At 32.8% G+C, this 26,456-nt stretch overlaps 1 protein-coding gene across 2 annotated transcripts in view; it reads left to right on the forward strand.

Moving 5' to 3' along the window:
• Positions 1 to 26,456, forward strand: part of LOC129228311 (mucin-2-like) — a 95,332-nt gene that overhangs the window by 31,064 nt on the left and 37,812 nt on the right. Inside the window, exons 1-2 of one of the 2 annotated variants that reach the window (XM_054862986.1) lie at positions 1,426 to 1,518; positions 19,613 to 19,679. In XM_054862986.1, coding sequence (XP_054718961.1) covers positions 19,631 to 19,679 — 49 coding nt within the window. In that variant the 5' untranslated portion in view covers positions 1,426 to 1,518; positions 19,613 to 19,630. Of the gene's footprint in view, positions 1 to 1,425; positions 1,519 to 19,612; positions 19,680 to 26,456 lie in introns of those variants that run through there. The other variant, XM_054862985.1, reaches the window with a different exon arrangement.

A 26,456-nucleotide genomic window follows, 5' to 3' on the forward strand; every position in this document is an offset into this window, starting at 1 on the left:
GTTTCAACAATGAAACTCGCGCCACGGCATGATAATTTGATAATATGTTTTGGTAATGTTTAACAGGAAGGGAAATGTTTTATTGTGACGAGACTGAACTCGATCCGGTAACTTAACTGTCTTACTGGTAAGACTGTGTCATTTCAAGGGAATGAAGAAACGAAAAAGGGGTCAACAATGAACACTACCTACTGGAGTTTAGGGTTAATCCACTGGAGTTAGGGTTAAAGTTTCAAATACCAAAATATCACTAAACAGGCAATTGCTTCGTTCAAATGTGGAAGAATAGAAGCAATTTTCACCACTCATACCTTGTTGGACAACTTTCTACTTAAACTATAGTGGGCGCTGCAGCCACTGTCTAATGGCGGTTAAATAAGGAAAAACAAACAAATGCCTTAAATTATAACATGCTTTAAAGCTTAGTGAATGACTAATTTTTCATCGTGTTTGTAGGAAGCTTTCTTTTCTATTTTTCTGAAATTACATTTTAACATAAACTGTCTGAAGCCTGTAATTTACCTCAGAAAAAGCAAGTGAAACGGAATGTTTTACCTTTTGAGGTAATATTGTTAATCACCGCAAGGCAGCGTATTCGAGCTATGGAGTTGCGAATATTTGCAGTGCTTTCAATAGTGTATTTAATTTCGTCTATTTTTCCGGCAAGCTTGAATATTGGTAACTACGAATTAAGGTGGAAATTTGAATTTTTTTGCATTGCCTAGCTGATTCTTGCGTACTACATTTTTAGTGAGGATACCTCTCTGTACAAGCCTGCCAAAAAAAAAAAAATGGCTAATATTAATTTATCTGTTGTGATCTGAAGACACACACACTTTCAAACCCGTGCAAGAAAGCCGGAAACGAGGAGAAACAATGAACGAAAGAATGGAAAGACGGACAGAAAGAAAGAAAAATCATGTGTAACATCGATTAACGTCAAGTGATAACCCAAAATCAGACAAACTTTTTTGCATTCATTTCAATTTTTGCTTTTCTGGATTTAAGGCCTTCTTAACAACTCATCATCAACCTATCTAATGCATTATTTATTCAATACAAAGTAATTAAAAAATATTTATAGACCGTAAATCAAAGAAACTATATTTTCAGCATGGCATGATTTACCGAAAGCATATAATCCGTGGAACATGTCAATATTTGTTTCACTTGATGGCAACAAAAACTACATTTCCTTAAAATTACTCACAAACCTCATATGTTATTTTCCTTCTTATTTTAGTCCATGCGCAGATTGTATTCGAAAAAGCATTGTTTACTCAGCGGGAAATAAGGAAACCGTTTAGAAGATTTCACGGCCGAAATGCGCTTGCTGTAATAAAAACACACTTACAGGCGTGGACTTTCAATAAATGAAATAGATCGTCGCCTCAGAGTAACAGTATTTATTTTTTTCATTTCTGGGGTTAGCTGTCTTAGAGTTGCTTAGAGGCGCTGCAAAATAATAATAGTATTTGAGTTTACTATATTTGTTACTTATTGCATTATGTGGTACAGGTATGTATTGCTCATAATTATACTTAATTCAAAATTATAGCCAAAAGTGTGCCTTGAGAGAGAGTTAGTTAAAACTTTGATAGCTTTAAGTCCATAAATGAAAAACTGCTCCTTTCGGCACGCGCAAGTATTCGTAATGGAGTCGTTAATTTGCTCGTAATGGAGTGCTCGTAATGGAGTCGTTAATGGAGTCGTCCGAAATTTTAAAAGTATTTTTTTTTTCGGAAAGAACATGCTTAAAAACATGGAATTTGACAATTTTTTTAAAAATAATTTAGCAAAGTTTACTATTTAAAAAAATACTCGTACATATATTGAAATCGGTGCGCAGACTCACACACACACACACGCACAATTTTATTTTTTACGCTTCTGCACATGACACCACAAATGATGAAGTGCCATTCACTGTTGCCATTAGCACAGAGCGCAATATTTAATTCACCCCTTTATTCTCGTGTACTGGCAACGACAGGGTAGACCGGAGCACGTTTACGCGGATTTTTTTCAATGAATTTTCTAGTTTTTATGTTTTAACTTAGGAAAGTTTAGACATTGCGGTTTTACAAAGCAGTTAATGGAGTCAAAATTGGTATATTCAGTTGTTGCTCATTTTGTGTTTTTAACCGTTAAAAAATTATTTTTGAATCCAAGTCGGTTGCGTTAACTTACCCTGGACAAGGGGCACGTTTACGCATATTTGTTTTGACACCTAACGTGGTTCTGTTAAGTATTTTGAAGATATATAATGTCTTATCATCGTTAAAATAAAGCACATTTATTAGACTGAAAAGTGTATAAAGTTAAAGCTGAAGAAACATGAAGGCAGCACTATATGATTGTAGGCTATAAGATTCGAATGTGTAACTTAATTAAAAATTGAACGGTAATTTTCAAAACTAAATAGCCGAAAATTAATAAAAAGGTTTGAGACAATTGGGTGCAAAAAAAGTGTCAGGAGCACGTTTAAGTAAGACACATAAAGAGCGTGTGTATAAAGGTGCTCCGACGTCAACGCGTAAACTTGCCCCGTCGCCAAGTTTGAATTTATTTTAACGTGCAGAAAATTTAATAGCATTTCAGTTCATACAAATACAATTATCAAAAAAAGATTAAATTCTGCTAATGTTTACATTTTTTTTCTTTACTAAGTATTATTTATTCACAATAAGCTTCAAAACATTCAAAACAAAATTTATTCAATTTGGTAAAAAACAGATTATCCTTTCCGCATGCCAGACCAAAGCTCGACTGATACTCAAAACCTTGTGAGAATATTTGCTAGGGAGCAGCATCAATCTGTTATGACTGTTGGCTCTCCAGTTATAATTTGTTTTGAAAAAAGGGCACTGCGTAAACGTGCCCCGATCGACCCTAAGGTTGATAGCAAGCGTAGAGCGCAATATTAAATTCGCTTCTTATTAAATTCGCTTCGAATTATCATAACGTGGAAGCGCGGTAGACAGCAAGCGTAAGCATTCATCACGCCAGTGGAATACGCACCTAAGTTCATCATTTGTGACGTCATAAAGACCACGCCTTGTTTAAAAAATCAGACATTTTGAAAAATTAATTAAAAAGTAACTGTTGGGAAAATAAAAGTATTTTCTGGGTCCATGGTATTATTTATTTTATTTTTATTTATTTATTTATTTATTTTGCTCATTCTATCAATTCTATCAACTTCAGTGACTAAAAGTAATCCTTTTGACAATTGTAGACCTTTATGGAAACAACCCCATTGTCATAGTCCATTCTTTCCGAACGTTGGCTCTCTCGCATGAATTTAGTAATCAACGATATCCAACTCCAGGAAATGCTTTCTTCTTTTTATGTGAACTTTTGAAATACGAGTATATTCGCTGCGATGTTTCCGAATTAACTGAAAATTTTTAGAGTAATTCTTTTCATTTTCAGCAATTGTTCAAGTGTTTCTATACCATATAAAATTCAGGAATAAAAGGGAATTATTTAATAAAAAGTTCAAACGTTGGGTTTTTTAAAACAAAAGGTATTTTTCAATTCAGAAGCAAAAGGCTAATACTTAATGTAAGTTTTTAAAATTATTATGACTAAATTTTTCTTATCTGAACTAAAGAGTAAAAGAAAACCCTATCGTAACTAGAATTGACCTTCTGTGTGCATGTGTGTGTGTGTGTGTGGAGGGGGGGGGGGGGGGGGGGGTAATGATCTGAGATGTGCAACAGCTATTATAGTATGATTAATAATAGAGTTAAATCCAAGGGAACCGTGGGTTGATCCCCCCTCCTCCTCTCCTCGTTGTGCCACTGAAAGAAAAAAAATCTAATATAGTTTTTTAAAACAGTTTTTAAGCAACAATATTCTTTTGACTTATTAAGAGAAAAAAATGAAGCGTAATGAAAGTTGAGAGATAAACAACATATTTATCATGAAATAGAAAGCGCAGTTAGGTTTTGTTCGGCACTTCCTAAACCCAGAGAAGTTATCTTAAATTCGCTTTTTAAACTTTGTGAGTAAACATTTGGAATGGGCAGAAAATTCAATTGATGCTTTATTTTTATACTGAGCTTATCTGTCTCAAGTTCAAAGTTCGGAAAATATTAAACAACATAAACTTCAAAATTGTTTTTTAGTAATTTATTGTGAATAGTACTTTTCAGTAATTTTACAATCACAACTGAAAAAAAAATTGTAATTTTTATAACATCAAATCTTACAATAATTATATTAAATAAAAAACAACTTATTATTACATATAACTATCTCTATTGTTACTTATTTATTTAATTAATTATTTTTACTTTTTGTTTTACTTACATAATTATTAATTTTACTTTATTTAACTCATTTATTTTTTTGTTTGTCTTATTTTACTCAAGCATTTATTTATTTTATTTTAGTTTATTTAATTATTTTATTTTACTTATTCATTTAACTTATTTATTTCAATTGTTTTATTTTATTAATTTACTTATTGAGAATTCAAGATTGCTTATTATTTTTGAGGGTTTTTATTTGTATTTCTTTTTTTTTTCTTATTGGTTTTCTCCTTTTATACTCTACTGGTTGAATGTAAACAAATGTTTTGGATTAGTACATTTTATATTTTCTAGCTTTATACTATTCGCCATAGATGTTTTACAAGATCCTAGTAGTAACTGCTCCATCAACAGACTTTCCTATAACAAAGAGAGGACCGTTGTATGTTTGTTAAGGTTGTTGATGAATGTCTAAAAAACTGAAGATCTAGAACCGTGAAACTGCTTTACATGCGTTACTTCCACTGATGGAGAACTGGGCTACAAAAAATAAATAAATAAATAAATAATTAAATAAATAAATAAAATAAATTCTTCAGGTTTGAGTCCGATTTGTATGCGTTATTGTGTGTCTATGGGAAAAAGCAGCGCTCTTTCTAGCTAGTAATACTTGATTGAAGCGTTTTATCTAAAAAAAAATAGGTTCCAAGTTTTGTTATTGTTTTTCTGTTAATTTACTTGTTTATTGAATGGATGCTCTGATTTAGGTATCAACCCAGTTGCATTCTACCCAAATACGAAAATATCTTTAGGCGGGGTTACGCTTGAAAAACGTAGAAAAAAAGAAACGACTTACAAAATCTACTTGCAAACAGGTATCAAGAACTCTTTAACGAGAATCACCAATTTCTTCTTCCTTCTTTCAATGTTTTTAGATGTTTCGGTTTCTTTTTTTTTTTCCTTTTTTTTTCTTTGTTTCGCTGCATATGATAAGTTGTAGGTATTATTTTTAAAATTTATTATTATAAGGGGCCACCGTGTCCAGTTGATATTGGGCTAAGTTGATAAAAGGGCTTTAATTTCGAGTTATCAACTAATCCGAATTAAGATTTCAAACATTTTGAGAGAGTCTTTCTTTAAAACAGCTATTAAAAACTTCATTTCGTTGTTTATTAAGTAAGCATCACAGTTCATCCATTGGTGTAACGTTTTGACCCACTTTAAATCCTAGTGGAAATACTTCGAAAAAAATAATTTAAAAACTTGTATGGAAAAAAATGTTAACAAAGGTGTTGAAATCATTATTTCATACGAAGATAGTAATAATATTGCAAAAAAATTTATTTTGGTACGTAACATCAATAACAAAAATTAGAAAAAACAAAATGCAAAATATGTATCAACCATACCCGGTCTCCCCTTTTATTATTGTTATTATTATTATTGCTGTTGTCATTGTTATTGTTAGTTATTATTATTATTGTTATTGCTGTTATTTTTAATTATTAATTTTATTATTATTATTATTATTATTATTGCTGTTATTTTTAATTATTAATTTTATTATTATTATTATTATTATTATTATTATTATTATTATTATTATTTTATTATTTTATTATTATTATTATTTTATTATTATTGTTATTATTGTCACTATTATTATTATTATTATTATTATTATTATTATTATTATTATAACTTTCACTCGAAAAATGCATGTGTTCAGGAGTAACTATTGAAAACAACTACATACATATACCTTCATACATTCATTTATTATAGATAGGTAAGAATACTTTCTAAAAAAGCAAATGCAAATGCAATCTAAACTCTCAAAACCTGACTAAACGGCGGAAGAAATTCTCAGCATTCATTTCGCTGTTTTGTAAAGAAGCGGATGTTAATGTGTCGTTTTGTTTGCCGACTAGTTCCACGTTATTTCTCTTTTCCCCGCACAGAAAAGAAACTGGAAGATTGAGGTCATGTCGGAACGGTTTCGGTATGGCGGTCAACCACATGCGTACCTTGACGGAAATTTCAAAATGAAACCATGCGAGAATATTTTATTCATTCAAAACTATCGTCTGCCTTTTCTTTTTCGATTCTTTCAACTTTTGTTTCCTTTAAGAACTCTCAGGAGAAAAAAAGAAAACATTATCGATTACGAGAATGATTTCTAACGTTTATCTGACTTCCTTTTCCACGACGTTTTCACGCCTTCCAAAATGTACTTTTATTTTTCATAGATGAAAGGAATTGGTTAATAGATATAGAATCACGGTGGCATTTTTTAAGAAAATAATTCGGAGCAAAAGAACTTGATATTCTGCTATGCATTAACGTTTCTAATTGTTGAAAGTTACTACACGATGCGGCCCAATTCAAAATTTGTTGTTCGACATTAATTTTTGATTTGATTATTTGCGAAACCAAGTTGACCATTACAACTGAAGCTGAAACTTAAACCAAGAGTGCCCATCACGCAAAAGCGATAGGACCCCCCCCCCCTCCCACAAATTTGTGGAGATCCTCTCCCAGGAGCGAGACTCGTCCAAAAAGTAAATAATATCCCTGAAAACAACTCCCTAAAAATTTCAGTGGCACAGTTTGTGTCATGACCTCTTTCCCCCTCTCCTCCATATAACAGTTATTATGACAAAACGTTCCGGCAGTGTGGCGCAGTGGTTAGGCGTTGGCCTCATATGCTCAAGGTCAGGGGGTTCAAACCCGGTTCCAGGCACCTTTTGACGACGTGGAAAACCGACAGAGCCCTTGCTGTACGATTACACGATATTTTAAAGAGCTTTTGAGAATCTCACTTCAAAATTTAATTTTTAGTACAGTTTCACATCGTAAAAGCTTAGGTGCTTTCCTCTCGGGGCTTTCATCTAATAATACATTATGTTTCAATTATTTATAGTTTGATTGAATAATTCGTTGGATGAATGGCTGAATAATTCTGAATTAGTTGTACCAAGGACTATGTTTTTTGTCGAAAACAAGGCATTCCAAGGTTTTAAAGGAGTCACAGGCAAAGAAAAAAGCAGACTGACCGAAGGTAGCTATATTATGAGAAAAACAACATTGAGCGTCTTAAACTGCAAAGTATGTTACCAACGTGCTTTATACTCGTAGTTTGTGTTGTTCAGCGTTACTTTCTCATGTTTTGTCTTCACACAAACAAAAGCTTTTCACTTTTCAACAGATTCTCCCTCCTTCTTTGGTGACTGCTGTTTTACCTTCTCTATTTACGCTCTAATTTCAAAACAAGTTCTTCATTGAAAAAGGGTTCCTTGTAACTCCGAAACATGCGTTGCAATATTCCAGTGATTGTATTCTTTTATAGCTTTGCTTTTATAATTTATACAGAATATAAATGTTTTTTTGTAAGTTACAGTATACTCGGACAGATTTTTCTTTTCACTAATTTATTTGAGACACTGAGAGCAACAAATATGGAGCTGAGAAACACCAGTTTGAGTACAGCAGTTGTGACGCCAAGATGAATTAATATGGTATTTTGTTTCAACGCGCGCACAAAACGTTGTAGTAGTATTGCAAAATTTTGCATCTTTGCCGCCTGAAATCTAATAAAATGCTTTGTTTATTTTTCAAAAAGAAAAAATATACTAAGGTAAAATACAAATGCCATGTCTTTTAGAGCTTTGAGTATCTTAACACAGCTTCTTATAGGAAAACTGGGCTTAAATCCCCTCAAATAACTGCTCCGAAACACTTAAGGCACTCGCATTCTCGTGTTGCAGCACCACTTTACAGGATTACAATTTTTTCGGTTGAAAAATAAAAATATTTTGAGGAGAAGTAACTATATCTTACACTAGTGGTACCCGCGCGGCTTTGCCCGTAGTTGAAAATTAAAAGGTCATTCGGTTCGCCTGTATATTTACAAATAATGGATGACGAATTTCTCGGCAATTGGCTACGTTCATTCGCCCTCCCATTCCACGTCATGATAATTTCGTAATTTACTTATTCATCTTATGATAATTTTGCTCTAGAAAGCGTTCTTAAAATTGAAATAGAAAAAGAACAAAATCGAGTTTTCGAAAAATCGCTTCGAGGTGCACACCCCCATGTTACAAACTAACTTTGCCAAATTTCATGATAATCGGTCGAACGGTCTAGGCGCTATGCGCGTTACAGACTCCCTACAGACATCCAGACAGAGAGACTTTGAGCTTTATTATTAGTAAAGATAAAGATTACTTTTAAGCTAAACGTCCGCGCAGACTATGATCTCAAGTCAGTAACAGAGCACTCTAGCTTCAATGCAAAGCCCCAGCTTTAGATAATTCAACTGACAAACAATGCAATAATATTTAATTAAGAGTGCTCAAACCATTTCGGATAAAGCTATCATTAAAAAATTATTTAACACCATTTTGAGTTGATGTCAGCCAACGAACGCAGTGCAGCACTAGCCGAAAAAAAAAAGAAAGAACGGGTTATTTCATTATTTCTAATTAACATGCCATGACAACCAGTTTAACGTGAGCTTAAACAAGGCGGCTGCATTCCTTAGAAAAGTGTAATGTTTTGGAGATCTTGTCTTCCCTTGAAGGTTGTTCTGAAAACGCACAAAAGAAAGTATCTTTTTTTTTTCTTCTTGGACACGTGTGTAAATATTTTTTTAAATGTTCTTACATATGAGAATTTTGACAAGCAGCATTCTTTACAGTATTCGTTTAAGTTAGTAAGGCAAGAGACACCGTATTCCAAATAAGTTTTCATATAGGCTGTTGTTTAAGAAAATTGTTTTCAAAATGAAAGATTTTTTCTTGACTGCGGAAAGAAATACAAAGTTACTTTCTTTTGCTTCTATTTTTCACAATAAGAAATGAAACAAAATCTTATAGTTTTGCCGAAAAAAAGTTAGCCATTTTAAAAATAAGTATTAAAAATGCAAGTTCATTGCATGATAGGCTATTTATTTTGATTCTGCTATTTTTAGGATTTTCCATTAAATAAAAAAAAGAGCACGAAGTAAGTAGTAATGTATCGTAAAAATGTAGACAAATAAGTCAAAAATTCCCCAAAGTGTTGGGTTTTCAAAAAAAATCTTGTATTCTGGGGATTTTGTTTGAAGAATTTGTGTTATGGGTTTTCTTGATGAAAAAGACATTTTTTAAATATTTTCACTATAAACCGCAATATTTTCTCTAAAATATAACTTTTTGGGTAAGCAATTTGGAATAAATGATCATTTCATGCATATACTGTGACTATATAACTATGGCAGATCCAGGAAATCTTCAAAGGAGGGACGAAATTGCGTATTTAGAAGTTCAACTTTTGAAAAATTAGATAACTTCCGAACTCTCTCCCCATGACATAATCAAATAAATCTTTTAAAATTCCACTGCTTAAATTTTTACTGCTGTTACTATTGGTGTCAGACATCGGAATTGTCTATCAATCAAAGCATAAACATAAAAATTAAATAGCTTAATGGAGGTGGGGGCTGGCTATGCCAATCATTTAAAATCGAAACTTCTTTCAAAACTAATTCCTGCCAGTATTGCCACAAAGCGTGGCTGGACGATTCGTTTTACATGGCGATACCGTAATTCACCTAGTAACCTACTCAGACCCATAACCCTCTAGCTAAGGGCCGGGATTCCACTCCAAGAAAGAGAAAGTAAGAACAATCAATACTTTAGACGTCACCGTTTTATTTTTGTTGGCCGTAAATTCAGAACTTGTCTTCAGACCACTTGGTAGAAAACGAAACCTTCAATCACATTCCTTGAAATCTTTCTTTTTCACGTTTCGTTTCGGAACTCGTTTGTGACGCTTTCAATTATTTCCGACTAAACTTTGTTGAGTTATAATTGATAAATTCATGGATAATTTTTAATCCGAATGTAGATTCGTTTATGTTACACTAGCAAAAATACCCGGCGTTGCCTGGGTCAGTAATAATTGGGAGAAACAATTGCTACTTTCATTCGTTTTCTGTTTTAACTGAAAGAACTCAAAACACACCGCTTAGACGTGATGAAATATCGAACTTCTTTATTACTCGTAAAAGTAAAACAGCCGTTAGTATAAATAACGAAATAGTATTTAGTTAGAAAGGAAAGCACGACATTTAAGCATACAAAAATTTCAAAAATTTCCAAAATATGAACTAACAAAAACAAAGATCACTAAATAAAACCGCGCGATTTATTTATTTAATTAAATAGTACACAAACACACACATACAAAAAAAAAAAAAAAAGCTCTCTACTAATGTTTCCCTATATGAGCAAAAAGTATAATTTCCAAATATTTAAATGACTTTTAATTCATTTTTGCTCCGGAGAAGCCTTGATTCAAAATTTTCGTAATGATTACTTTTAATATTGCTGTTGTAAGGCAAAGAATTTTTGTAACAATGGGTTTTATATTTAATCATTTAATGAGGAAATTACTTGAAATTTACTGTTTTCCATCATAACGTTTTTAAACTAAGTTTTTAGAAATAAATTATAGCTTTTGCTTCCTGAAAATGTAGCTATCTGTGGTGAAAAAATGATTAAAATCGGTCAGTAGTTTTGAAGTTTGCCCCGGACATACTTACATACAGAAGTAGCCATTTATGTATATAGATGAGGATAAAAATCCTAAGAAAGTAATAAATGTCATGCTAGCTCCAGAGAAGTACGGCAACGAATTTTTGTAACAATGGCACAAATATACTAAGCACATTTTTCCTAAAAAATAGCATATACATGTGAGATTTCTTTTGCCAAATAATTGTTAATTACACGTTTTGAAAAGAAATACAGAGACGCATCTAAGAAGATAGAACTCACCCCCCCCCCCCTACACACAACCCTTAATTTAAAGCAACAATAAATATTAGAATGGTAAAAAATGACGTCCAACACTCTGCAGGAAAAGAACCTGACTCGTAATTTTCCCCCTGTTTTTCTTTTATTTCTTCTTCCTTAATTTTTAAATTGGCTGTATTTTTACGATTTTCCAAGTATAGTTATGGATCTTTTAACTGTAGTTTCTGAATTTGGTAACCTACCCTTTGAAGTGGAATATAAGATTGGTCAGATCGTCTGTGCATTAGAGTTTGTGACTTAAACTCAGCTCCGGAATCGGGGAGGGTTACAATTAGGGTTTCCAATTTCGATCCCGAATCCCGCATGATATTTAGCGGGATTAATCCCGCGGGGTTGAGAACAAAATCCCGCAAGATTTCCTATCCCACAAAGATTTTTCACGCGAACGATTTCCAACTTTTCTGCTTATAAGACGATTTTTTTCACAAGCATCATCTGAAATTTAAATCACTTTCTTCGTACTTCTGCAAGAAGAGCAAGAAAAACTTTGCACGTCATATGATGAACGGTGGATTTATCGTTTAAGAAAAAAAAATATAGTGTATTTTTCTGAGAATTGGCATTCTCATTCAACGTTGCAATTTTCTTACGTTCAGCAATTGAAAAAATGCTTGAAAATTATGAACGTTTTTGAAAAACATTACTAAAATTTGTAACCCAGAAAATTGTGCTTTAAAAAAATGAAAAAAAAAAAAATGCATCACAGATTGCAAAATCCGCTGGAGTAGTTTGAATGCGATGTTGAACGCTTCTGCACGTTTAAAGAATGCAGTGAAAAGTGCACAATATTTTTCTTCAAAGAAGAAAACAATGAGAAGCCTGACATTTAAAGGGGTTTTTAGAAGTATGGAACTTTAAGTCGGGAACACTGTTTGATCTGTGGGCTATTTTGATAGTTATCACTTGTTTTGTGTTTAGTGTGTTTTGCCATTTCATCATGAATAGACAACAGGACGGTGCAACATGCCACACAGCGTGTGTCACAATTGATTTATTGAATGAAACTTTCGGTGAACGAATAATTTCGCTTAATGGATCCGTAAATTGGCCTGCAGGATCATGCGATTTAACTACGCTGGACTATTTTTTGTGGGACTGTGTGAAATCTCAGGTCTACACCGATAAGCCACAGACGATTGATGCCTTGGACGAGAACATTCGCCACATATCATTCATATACGGCCCCCATTGCTGCAAAAAGTGTTAGAAAATTGGACTTCCCGATTAGACTTTCTCCAAGCCAGCCGAAGTGGCCATATACCAGAAATCACATTTAAATAAAAATGGCAAAGAATCATCTTTCGAATAAAGCCAAATTCATGGTGATTTATATCATTCAACGGTGTTTTATTTGAACCTAAAGTTATATACCTCTAAAAAAACACCCTTTATTTATGCTCTCTAACCTGTAGCAGCTTACCGATGTCTTTGTCACCGTAAAGCTAATATTATAAATGTATGGTACCTTGAAAATTATGTAGGATGAACTAGCTGAGCAATCTACAATATTCGGCACGACTCTAAAAGAAGCGACAAAAACTTGAATGAAACACAGGATGACTCGCTCTGGCAGTGCAGCATGTTAAGCTGCTTAAGTTTTTTGATGTCTCTTTAAAGAGAGAGGTAAAATTAGAGAAGATATCCAAAAAAAAAAAACTTTTACTGAGACTGCGACTTGGTGAAACAAATCAGCGTTCACACTGTTATAATGGATCAATTGCACTGATACAATGATCAACGTTAATAAAAAAAACAATGGAAGTTAAATTGGATAGTAGTGGAGCCACAGCACGCGTTTCCAACAAGCACATAATTTTTTTGTGCAAAAATCCCCTCCCATCCCATAGAAATGATGCTTTGTTTTTACGAATTGAACTTTTTTAGGGCATACTTTTGCATACCAAACGATAGTTGATAATTGAGATGTGACTTTGTAGTATTCTTCAAATTGTGCACGGAACTCCGGAAAATTATTAATTCAAGTAACAAAGTCTTTCCTTAAAAGCACAACTTTTTCTATTTGACACCAAAAATTTCATTTTTAGAAAAATAAAGAATTCCCGCAGGATCCCGGGATCCCACGGGATTGACTACTTGCAATCCCGAAATCCTGTGGGACTGAATTTGGAGCGGAATTGGAAACCCTAGTTACAATGCATCTCTACGATAGTTGCTTTGTTTTAGCGGGCCATTCTATATAAAACAAAAATTATAGATTGACTTTGAAAATTTAATGCATTTATGTGTGCGTGTGGTTTTTGTTATTTTCGACGTAATATACATTATTGAGCACCCACTCTTTGCTCCCCCCTCCCCCCACCCACTGGCAAAATATGAAATGACAGGCGTGGTGAACAGTTCCTACAATCTACATGTTACAAACCTGTAATGCAACATTAATTTAAAAGAGAATTTTATGCCAAATTATAAAATAGTCGGCAACAAATTCATTTCAAATATTGCCTTTAATTATCCCAAGAATTCTTTTCTTGTATTGGCAACGGTAATTTGTTTTCTTTTTCAAAGATCTTGTAAGCCGGTTTTTTTTAGTGCAGTAAAGTGCCTTCTAAATTTATATATTTTAACACTATAACGCCATTTCAGAGTAATTGCCATCATTGGTACGTAATCAAACAGTTTTCCAAATTGAATAAAATGCTTTTCGGCATTGAAAAAAATAATCCTTGATAACTACTCATTTCCTCTACATTCAATGAAGAACAAATGAAAGTCGAAAAGCGTGACTAATTCAAAATTGTAAACTTTTTTCTACACTTTCCCCTCAGGCATTGAAAAACAAAGAAAAACGCTATCGCATTAAAATGTTGTCATTATAAGCTCGCATTTAATAAAGAGTTACCGTTGAATGAACATTGATAGCTTTCTTGTTTTACTGCCTTTTGTTTGAAACGAAAATCTGATACAGACCCCACACTATTTCCTCATACGCCTATTAAATAATGGTTGTTCTTTAATAACTTTAAATAATGGGTGCGTGTACTCATTGCACGCTAGTTAGAAGTAATACTTTCTAAATGCATAAATTTTTGGTTTCTTTCTTACAGATAAAAGCTTGGTAAACATTGAGAATGGTACTTTTTCAAATGAAGCGTTAATTCAGGGGCACCTCGAACTAAAATTCTTGAGAGGGAGGAAATGGGGTTGTTTCCAAAGTTTTAAAAGTAGTTTTTTCTGAAATATGCTTAAAAACGTAGGATTTGACCATTTTTTAAATAATTTGGCAAGGTTTAATATTTTTTAAAAATCATTTTAATTGGTGCGCAGATTCAATTTCATTTTTTACGCTTCTGCACATGACATCAAAAGTGATGAAATGCATTCACTGATACCATTAGCGCAGAGTGCAATTCTTAATTTGCTTCTTTACTCACATGCACTGGCAAACGATATGGTTGATAGCAAGCGTAGAGCACAATATTTAATTCGCTTCAGAATTATCATCACCTAGAAACACGGTAGACAACAAGCGTAAACATTCAGCGCGCCAGTGGAGTGCGCGGCGCCGACACTTGTGACGTCATAGAAACCACGCCTTGCTTGAAAAATCGGACATTTAAAAAAAATAATAATAATAAATTAAACATTTTAAAAATAGAAGATTTTCCTCCCCCCATTATTTTATTTTATTTTTGTTCATTCTATCAACTTCAGTGACCAAAAGTAGTACTTTTGACTGATAGTTCAGTTTCATACTTAAAGAAAACGACACTCCGTGGGAAATTTTGTGAGGAAATCACGAGACCAATTCTAATACATTACTTACGGCCTATATACTAACTATGCTTCACCGGGTGTTTTGCTTGAATTTGTGTCAGACGGCCTGTGTGACGTCATTAATCCAAGATGGCGGCTGCACTAGATATTGATGAAAATTTTCGGTTTTGACTCATTTTTGAAGCATATTATGAAAGTTTTTCAACTTATCTTATATATTTGATATTTTAATACAATTATATTTCAAATTTAAAAACAAATTGTCAATTTAAAATCAGGTATTTATTTAGTTATTTTTGATTTTCAATACAGATTTTATGAACTTTTTTAGTAATCAATAGCAGTTAAAAATATTTTGGAAAGCTTAGATGATAAAATCAAATTGATTATTCCAAAAAACCAGTAAAATAATTTGTTTACATGTGTTTTGGGGTTATAAGAAGCATTTTATTTTATTTATTTATTTATTTTCAATGTAGAAAAATTTATAACATCCGTTCAGAATATCAGAAATAATGATAAGTTTATTATTTACATTTTAGGAACTGTAAGTAAGGAAAAATTAATTTCATTATCTAAACTCTGAATTTCCGAATTTAACTCAAACATATATATATTTAAAGTTAAACAAAGTTTTTACTTAAAGTTTTTCATCTGAAGTGTCATCAATATCACTTCGTGGACCATGGTTTTCACATTAGTCCTTATTACCTCCACACACACAAGTTCAGTGCATGAAATATTTTGAGGTTTGTATTTACATGAAAGAATGCATTTTCCTTTAACGCAGCTGCGTCAAGATGGATTCAGATGCACAAGGAAGTGTACACATAACTGGAACATAGAAATTGTCTTTCTTTTCCCACTCGAAGTCTGATGATGATAAATTCGGGTGCTGTTGGTCAGCAAGGCGCCGCACCAATACCTGATAATGCGCTCTTAAAATGTAAGGGGATAAAGATGCTCTTGGTGGAGGCAAACTTTCATTTTGAGTCTCCTGCTTGGAAAACACGAAACAACGAAGTTCTCCAAAATCAGAAATATTTGTCAGTGCAAAAGAAAACAAATAAATCCTTTTTTGCAATTTTATCATTTGCACTGAATTCTTCAGTTGACCCTAGATGACTCAGGGAATCAAGAGTATCATTGTCTCAGATGTCTCATAATTTTTTCAAAGGAGGTTTCCCCTTGTTAGCAAGTGAGTCTGTTTTATCACTTCTTGATAAAGCATGGAGTCCTAATACTCCTCTCGTTTTATCTCCTAAATGCGATCATAGTGCTGGTGAGATCTATCATTCTTTGATTGCTACATACACCAGTCAAAAATGTGCATGGCCAGTGAAATGATTTTAACCAGAACAATGCTAGTAAAAATACATCGGTATCCGGCGACTATATATGAATACTAGTTGCCCTTTTTCTAGAAGCATGAAGACAGTGAAATATTATTTTAATATCTGCCTTTTCATGACTGCTTTGATGTGCAGTCACGACTGTTTTGATGTGCAGTGTGATGCACATCTCCTTTTAATGATGATTCAGTTTCATTTGTCCAGCTAACGATTAGCTTTTTTTCAATGCTGCATGCGTATATTAAGGCTTTATTCTTCCAGATAAGCTATCAAATCATCCTTTGTTTTCGAAGAACGCTCTTCATCTGTACATTTTTAATATTAGTAGAATCGGTTATTTTGAACTCAACGGGTTTTGATGTACTCAATCTCTTTTTCCGCATGTCAAATTTTAGTGAGTTTTCAATATATCTGTCAAGCACTAGGTGTGTTTCATCGTAATTTAAAGATTTTCCTTGATCTTATTATTAAATTCTGCCTCAAAATCATTACAGGTTTTCACTTGCTCTGATTTCTTCACTGATTGTAGCTCTGCCATTGCATCAAGAACAGCAACGCTCGAAGATTTTCTGTTCATTTGCTTCGTTATGTTTGAGCCTCTCATGGGATTCGGCAAACTATCTTCGATGCTACTGACTACTTTTTCTGAGTCACATTCTTTTATTCCACCAATTACTTTCATTCTCATATTCACTTGCTCTAAAGCTTCATCTGACCCTAAAGCATAAAACGGTACAGAAGATATTTTAATAACCCAATCACCTTCTATGAATTCATTCCAAAGATCTGGATGCTTTACTTTTAACGCTTCATTTCAGTCGGGTACCATGACATCATACCTGCATTACTTGTTAAATTCAAAGCAAAGAAACAGGGAACGAAAGCTTCCAATGAAGAAATGTGTAATTCCCAATTTCTTGACCTAACAAACCGTATAAAAAGTAATATGGTATCGACCATATGCATATGTATAACAAAGCAAGTTTTAATATTGGTCTTCCACTTGCTTCTGTATCCTCAAAATCTTTCATTTTTTCATGTATTTTAAAATCTATTAATATCTGTAGTATTATATTTGAGTGAAGTCCTTTTGTTTCACCATACTTCTTTTCTTGAAAGCAATTGATTAATTTTGCACTTTATTATAGCATTGAAATTTAATTTCTTCATTGTGGGTTTAAATGGCATCGAGGTAAATAGGTCAACCCTTAATGTTGAATGTGTGCTTCTACAACCCGTCTAACGCACTTTCCTGCAAGAATTTTGGACACTATAGTTTAACTGTATAACTCAGTCGAATTCGTCAAGACCTGTACGTCTAAATATAACCCAATTGCTTGCTGCATAAGCCATAATCGTATGTAATTCACCAGGTCTAATAGTCCAATTATGGGACAAGTTTTTGTTTGACATAGTAAGTTTTAAAAATGTTTCGTAATACTCATGGTGACTACTGTTAGTGAATTTTCCCCAAAAATATATTCAATTACATCTTCTAGTTTCTGCACGAACGTAAGCTGTGTTGGTGAAATGAAACGCGCGTTCTCTCTAAAAGATGCAAGAAAAGCTCATAAGTAAGGCGTAATTATACAGGTTATTAGAAATTCTGTTAAACGATTATATTAGAAATTCTGTTAACCGATTATATAGTCGAACCTCGTTAAAACAAACTCAAAGGGACCATAAAAGTGAATTTGCCTCAATAGTGGCTCGTTTTATACGAAAAACAATAGTTTTAAGTGTGAATACAGTAGAACGGAGATCACAAATGTAGTTCGATTTAGCAGTAATTCGTTATAAGTGTGTTCGAATTAACGAGGTTCTACTGTATTAATGTTTACCGCTTTAAGACTGAATATTAACAGTATTTTTTACTGCGAAAACTCCCACGAGGTACTGCTAAACAGTCTAATTCTGAACGCCAAAGTAAAAAAAGAAGATTTATCAGATTTTTTTTTAAATGAATTTATATGCAAACAAATTAAGTACTTTACTATTAACTTAAAAAGAGAAAAGTAATACAATATTAATCAAGTAAATTCACCAGAAAGTTGTCGCAAAATACATAAATTTTGAGTCATAATTGCAAAAACTCATCAAAGTTGCCATCTTGTATTAATGACGTCATACAGGCATATGACACAAATTCAAGCAAAACACCCGGTGAGGCATAGTTATACATATCATAAGGAATGCATTAGAATTGGTCCCACAATTTTCTCACGAAATTTCCCACAGAATGTAGTATTCCCCCTTACTATGATGGAAACAACCCCATTCCCAATTTGCCGAATGGAACTCAAATTTTGCTAATTGATAAAACAAGGGTATGCACACATAAGTACATCTAAAGAAATGGGACATTCGGGCATTTAAAAATTGCAATAATGTTCCAAAACTTAGAGAATTGTCAGACAAAATTTGCCAATGAGGAAATTTTTGGGAGGTCACAGTGGTTGCCCGTGACCTTTCATCGGAGCGCCGCTACATTTACTATCGAAAACTATGATCTAAGTCTTTTTAAAACCAGCTCAAGCCAAAAATTTTCAAAAATGTTTTTTTTTTTGTTTTTTTTTCTTTTTTTCTTTTTTTAAATGAATAAAAAAAATAATAAATGTTCTGCTATGATACGCAAAATTACACTACAAAAGCTCGTAGAGTTCAAAATGAGAAAAAAAAAAAGGAAAGAAAGAAAGAAGGAGAAAACATCCAGCTGGACGCAACGTGGATGTTATCACACGCAACCTCTATTGTCAACATCTAGCATCCAGTCCCTTACATTCGTTTGAATTTTGACGTCTTGAATTCAGATTGTTTTTCGCAATCACGAATTGCGATAGGACCCTACTCGTTGCGTTTCTTGTTCTTACAAAATGAATGGAATGAAAATGGAGAAGAAATTCGCACCTGTCATATTATCACTAGTGATTTTCTAGATTAGGCAGTACGAGGCATATCCATAAAAAAAGAACTGGTAGTTGGGATGCGGTAATAAAGATAAGGTTATTATGGCTAATTGCACCCGTACACTTATCAATGTTATATTTATAGGTTGATTTTACACAAAAAAACACACCCCGTTTTTTAATGAAAAATCTGCTTACGTTAAGTTGTGAAAAAAAAAGAACGCAAACTATACACATAGACAATTTTCAACAATGACGGTTGTTCTAAAAATGTAATTTAAGTGGAGCCATCTATTGAGATTAGAGCGGTAGATCGCCTGATACACTGATGCACAATTTTTTACCTGAGTAAATTTGTGTAAAATGTTTTTCTAAACATAATTAAACAATTTTTGTGTCAAATTTTTAAGTAATATTTATTCATTGCATTGAAAATAAAGCATTTTATGTGTTGTAAATATCCATTGTCTAATCCGATTTTTTCAATCTGATTCTAGGGCTGTATTTGAAAAGACATGAAAATTCGATGGTGTCTGTTCCTAGTCACGTTAATTTCTATAACAGGTAATTTTTAATCATGTATATATTTCCAAGATTTTTTTAAATCTCATACTGATTTTATGCTTTTTTTTTTTTTTTTTTTTCATTTTCACTGTGTAGTACTACTGGCTGAACTTATACTACTAATTTCACGCATCAAAATCGGCACGGTTTTAATGTTTAATGCAGTTACGTCAAGGGTTCCTTTTTTTTTTTTTTTTTTTTTTTTTTTTTTAAGTCGTGGAGCACTTAAATGATTTAGAATTTGTTCAAGATTTTAACGCGTACTTGAATTTCATGAAAGTTATTTTTCTGTATCCATCAGTTTTTCCTTTTCTTAAGAAAAAAGGTTTGAAGTCATTTCCTCGCAACACTCTTAATCTCACGTTGAGGAACCCCAGGTACCACAGTACCAAGGGATGTAAAACTGAACACATTGAACCCACATTTGAAATCCTGTGTGCATCGAAAGAATTAAAAACTTCGAAATCATGTCCAATAGACAACATATTTCAAGCAGTTTTTCAGACACCAAGTTCTAACATGTTTGCTACCTCCCGGTGATGTGTTAAAATATATTTAGCTTCTAGTGTGAAAATATATTCGGCATCTTAATATTAATTGCCTGCAGCTCGATTATGGTTATTCCAAACTGATGAGAACAAAACAAGAGTGAAACTACACTCTGTGGAAGATATAACTGAGCTGTGCAGCATTTTCTTCGATTTTTTTTTTTCGTAACTGGAGGGTCCCGGATTTGTTGCCATTTGCTCGAAAATCCTCCGTGTACATTAACGGTGACTGGAGCACGTTAGAGGATTCGTAACGGTGGTCCCCGGAGAAGACTCTACTTCTAATAACTATAATTTTTCAGAAATGTCGAAACAATTTTAATTTTGTTCCGCTTATTGTGTGCTTACCATTGAGAAGGAATACTAATGGAGGGAGCCATAGCAAATGTCTCAGTGAAATAAGCTTAGGACCCAATGTTTCCCAGGTCAGGTGACTTATTTGGCTGGAAAAGTTGTCGCGTTTTGGCACGCAATCGCTCTTTTGGCATTAAATTTTTTTTCAGACGACGCGACGGCGCTTATTATGAAGTCGGGGCTACAAATCAGAGCAACTCTGACTCCAACTTTTTTACCGCATAATTATCTATCTTCTATACATATAATAAAAACAAGATGTTTGTGTGTGTGTTTGTGGCGCGCATCCTGGGAAAACGGTAAAACCTAGAAAGATGAAATTTGGTACACAGGTGCAGTTTTTGCTGAAAATGTGCACCTCGGGCTTCGATTTTTGATATTTTAATTAGAAAAAAGTTATTTAATGTTTTATGTTATTTTTAGCACTTTTTATTACTCTTGACCTCACAGATCCCGAACCAATCGCGCCAGACGGATATTTTTTGTACTATTGTGTAGGAAATTTAATTTTAAATACGATGAATGCAAAAATTTTGAAGATAGAGCAATTTTTGTATTTTTTATAGATTTTTGAAAAAACCTTTATGTTACATTTTTTTCTGGGTTTAGTTTTTTTCGAAACCCATCCTGCGACAAGTATTGAACCCTCAATTCTAAAATTTTAGTTGGTAATAGTAAAAACATTCCGCCCCCTTCAGAAGAAAAAATTTTTGAAAAATACGCATTAGATTTTTTTTTTTTTACAATTTTTTTAATGGCAGAACACAACGCGAGCTGTTCGCTTGCCGGCTGAGTTCCGAGCTTACCTCATCACGTGATCCAACAGAAATCGTTTGCCTTCTCTTCACCTTTTTTTTTTTTTTTTTGCAAGCGCTACTTTTTGAACACTACGGGGAACATAGAGCCTTTATTTTTGAGGGCTATTTTGATTAAATAAATAAAGCCCGCGATTTTTTGCATGATCTTCGTTTCTGTTACGAATTGGCGGTTAGGTTAGGTAGATACAGAGATAGATAGAGGTTGAGTGAACAAAAAATGTTTTTGTTTTCGAATTAATACTTATATAAATAAAAAAAGATTGTACAGTCAGGAGGTAGATATGCGCAGATCGTATAGATTGATAGATAGACAATTATAGAGTTCGATATAGCAGATGGACAGCAAGAAAGAGGCATGCCCGTCATTTAAGGAATTTCAACGGGGTGTCAGTGCCCCCCCCCCCCACACACACCATGACTTTGAAAAAACAATGCTTTCACATAAAAGCGGAAGTGCTTTTTGTTATTTTTCGACAAAATTTGCATGAAGAGTACGTCGTTTGTGTCTCCCCCTCCTTTAAAAATGTTCCAAACGACGGAACTGGAGATAGATCTAGAAAATATTTTATTCAAACTACTAATGATATACATAGATATAGATTGATTGATACCGCCACGAAATTTGTTTAAGCAGCCGCCGAAGGCGGCAACATCGGTGTAAAAAGGCGAATGATTATATTGAGAAAAAAGAGAAAAACATTGATTAATACCGTCGCTAAATTGTCTAAGCAGCCGCCGAAGGCGGCAACTCTGGCGCAAAAAGGCGAATGGCGTAAAAAGGCGGACCAGCTGGTCGCCGCAGGCGGCTAGTAAATAAATAAATAAATAACGGATACAAATACAGGCCTATCATTCAAATTCCCTCTCTTCACTTCTTTCCGGATTTTAAAATATAATGTAACTGGATTTTTCATGTATTTTGATGTTTATTCCCTGAAATGACGGGCATGTACAAATAGTTTAGTTAGTGTTCGGTTATTGACTGAAAATTTATGAATTCATATGTATTGTAATCAATGTTTTGAAATGATTTCATACGCAGGCATACTAGTATTTAAACTGAAGCATAAAAATAGCAAATCTTTATTCTTGCGCATCTGCTGTTCACAGGAGCTTGGCGAGAAGATACTCGCCAACAAAGCAAATGTACACAAAATGCTTAAGAGCCGTTAAAATAATTACTAGTTAAGTAAAAAGTGTTTTTACGGAACTAAAATGTTATTTGCACTCAAGATATACAATATTTTATAACTTTTATATGTAAAATAAGTACAAAAATTTAAAAATTACAGGTAACTGTGGGATATGTACTCGTTGAATGCATATAAATGTTATTTTTTCTTTATTTGGAAGTAAAAAACATTCGTACATGCTAGGGAAAAGTTACCAAACCTCCTGGTGTGGCTTTTTCCTCACAGTTTACAATGCTAGAATACTGCACTATTACTATAAATCTAATTTTTCCCTTCTACAGTTAAAGGTTGTTATCATGCATGGCTTCAGCTAATGAAAACTTCTTCAGCGGTTACGGTCAACTCGAAATTGCTCCCCAGGTCACATGGTACTGTTGCCGTATCGGGATAGTAGGGTTGCACTCTCTCCATCTATTCCTTCTCAATGGTGCTTACTATTATTTTTGACCTAACACACTAAATGTAATGTGCAAAAAGCATAAGTAATTATGAACAGTTTAGAATGTATGTCATGAAATAATCATCGTATATACTTTCGATAAAATAAAAAGTATGCATGGTTTGTAGTATTGAACAAATCCAAAACAAACATAATATCGACAAGCGCGTGTTTTTTTTTTTTTTTTTTTTGGTGATTTCCAGTAATTTAGTTCATTAAAGTAAGAAATAACAACGTCAAAAAGGCACAAATTGCAGATTACTGCAGACACGTGTTTCGACGTTACAGGGAACGCCTTTTTCAATGCAGAAGTAATGGGCTTATGGATGAAAAGACATCCGACAAATTTTCATTTTCATCCATAAGCTCATTACTTTTGCATTGAAAAAGGCGTTCCCTGTAACGCCAAAACACGCGTCTGCAGTAATCTGCGATTTGTACTTTTTTGACGTTATTATTTCTTACTTTACTTTTCAGCACAAAGGTATTTATTTATCTTAATTTAGTTCATGTTCAACAGTGGAAGCTTACCATAAAGCAGAGCTTCTCTAATAATCACATGATTATATTTTAAATAACTCCAACAAACTATAGGGGAAAAAAATAACCGTCTAATGGCGGATGAAAAAGGTAAAACAAACGCCCGCCGTAGCGTAGAAAATGCTAATAAGCCTAGTAATTTTTGTTTGTATGCATGTTTTTTTTTTTTTTTTTTTTTGCTTTATTCTTTTTAAATTAATTTTTAAGGTCTTGTGGATATTCTGGGGCACGTAGAAAGAAATGAGAGTTCAAGAAGCATTACTAAACGTTAGAAATTAATGCAAAACATATAGTTTGTTGTTCTAAAGCAGCCATTTCCATTATGTTGAATTCGAAATTTATCAATTCTTGATCGAACTACATTTTCATTGTGGCCATAAGAGCACTATTAAATATTTCATCTAAGAAAACCTTTGTTTACCAGTGTCAAAAGAGGAAGATGATACTTATTCTTTGTCTTGTTTGGCTAGCACTAATTGTTTTACATTTGTAGCTGAGTTATTTCTCAAATTGCCGAATTGGTTAATTTTAGTTTTTTCTGATTCTAATTTCTGAATTATGATTTAATTCTGTCATGCATCATCAATAAAATTCTCACGGATAAATGGTGGTAGTTTTCTTTTTAATTAATCTTCCATTATTTCTTTAAACTTATCAAATTCTCTACCATTTTATTCGACACATGATAAAAAATAAAAATGGTTTTTAACTGACATACGAAATCTCGCCAATGGTTCTTTGCTCGCACAATACTAAAACTATAACATTAAACTATAATCCCACTATTTTGGCGATGAAAATTCTCAGCGTTAAACCTGTTTCATTTCGTTCTACGATAATATAGTCAAGAAAATATTTTGCAAACTATCCATTCCAACTAAATGCTGCAGTAAAATTAGGTTAGTTAAATTAATTATTTTTAAACTTGGCGGAGATGAAAGCTCTAATTCTTTTGCTAACAAATTCACATGACACAATAAAAACAAATTTACCTGTCATTCGCAACTCCAGAGCTCGAATACGCTACCTTGCGGTGATTCATGATATTGCCGAAAAAGGTAAAACATTGCGTTCGACGCGTACCATTTTGGGCAAAACAAGCAGTTTGCTATGTGTATTTTTTTATTTGTATGATTCATTATTTGGAATCGTCATTCGAAACAGCGTAACATCAAAATATCTGCTAACAAATTGTGAGTACACATTTTATTTATCTTGTTCTGAGTGAATTTGAATAAATATTAGTTTTTCATTTCGATGTAAAAAAGCGGACTTAATAACATTGGATGGACACTAGAGCCATGCTGAAAAATTACTGCTTTTTCCTTGATGACCTAATTCCGAATAATTGATTTAAATAACCTTATTACTACAGCATTTAACTGAAATGGACAGTTTGCAAGTAAATATTCTTGAAAATATTTATCACAGAACAGATTGAAAAATCCAGAAAGAACCAGGGTTGTTTGGTTTAAACCACGTTGGTTTAAACCAATTGTTTTTGTTTTTTTAAAGTCAAAAAAAAAATCCATTTTACAGGTTTACATTGATTTTCCCACACATATTGAATAAGAAACAAATTAGGATTGGAAAAAGCTTCAAAGCTAGTCTTTTTGTTCAAGGCTTTCAACTAAATGAATTTTTTCTAAAGACTGTTGGAGAAAACAACGGTTCTTTTGATTTAAAGCAAAATATTTTTAATCTGTTACAAACAAAAACTGTAAAATTACATTTATAAATAAATATACAGGGTGTCCGAAAAGTCCTTGACACATTTAACCTAAAATACCATTGTTATGTTTTGAGGACTTTTTGGACACCCTGTATATGTAATGTATTCAACATTACATATACATTTCAGAAATATATGAATAAATCTTTTTACAATTACATAAAATCAACTTCACACCACAATAACATATGCATAAATATATAGCAACTTTTACGTTATAAATTAATATTATTTTTATGTTATTTAGTACTTTGAACAAAAAGCAAGTTTTGAAGCTTTTCCAGAGCCTAATCAATTTTTGAGTTATGAATGATATCTAAATGACGAAAATATACAGTGGCTCCCAAAAGTTTTCGTACACCTACGACTTTCAATGAAATAGAATCCTATCCATTGGTTGCAATTATTATTTCGGTATAGGTATTTAATTATAAGATCTATGATCAATTTTCTACAAAACTACATGAATTTTTTTTTTTTTTTAAATATTTAAACTTAATTTTTTAAAAATCAAAAACCAAAAAGTGCCGGAAATTTTATCTCACAAAAGTCTTCGTACACTTTAAAAAATGTCTATACATTATTAGTAACCTAACTTTTTATTAAGTTTTCATTTAGTAGAATATCGTGCAGTATCAACAACATCTATTAAACGCCTGGGAATAGATTTCATTCCTTTTTTCTTTTTTTTTTTTTTTTTTTTTTTTTTTTTTTGCGTAATTTCTGAGTAAGTGTTCAACCACACTTCGAGTCTTACTGTTTCTAGCTCTATTTTCGTTTCAAAGTCGTATTTTCGTAATCTATCCTCCAGTTATCTCTAAATATGTTACATTAAGCTCAAATCTGGGGATTGAAGGGGTATTTTCTAAACTTTAGGACAATTTTTGAGGCACTAGATGCAAACGTTGAAAGACGTGTGCTTCTTATCGTTATCTAGGTAAAAAACAAAGTTGTTTCTGATAACCAAAGTTTTGGCTAAGAGTTTAAAATTGATTTTTAAAATATTTAAATGAAGAGCAAGATTTATTATTTCACCTCAAAATTCCAAACTACCAAGTCCTGATACTGATATGCACCCTCGCACAAGAACCCTTTCACCGTCCTGATAAACTGATCCAACTAAGTTCTTAAGATTAAGTTCCTCATTTTTTCT

The sequence above is a fragment of the Uloborus diversus genome, chromosome 8 (assembly GCF_026930045.1).
Source record: "Uloborus diversus isolate 005 chromosome 8, Udiv.v.3.1, whole genome shotgun sequence".
Taxonomy (NCBI): domain Eukaryota; kingdom Metazoa; phylum Arthropoda; class Arachnida; order Araneae; family Uloboridae; genus Uloborus; species Uloborus diversus.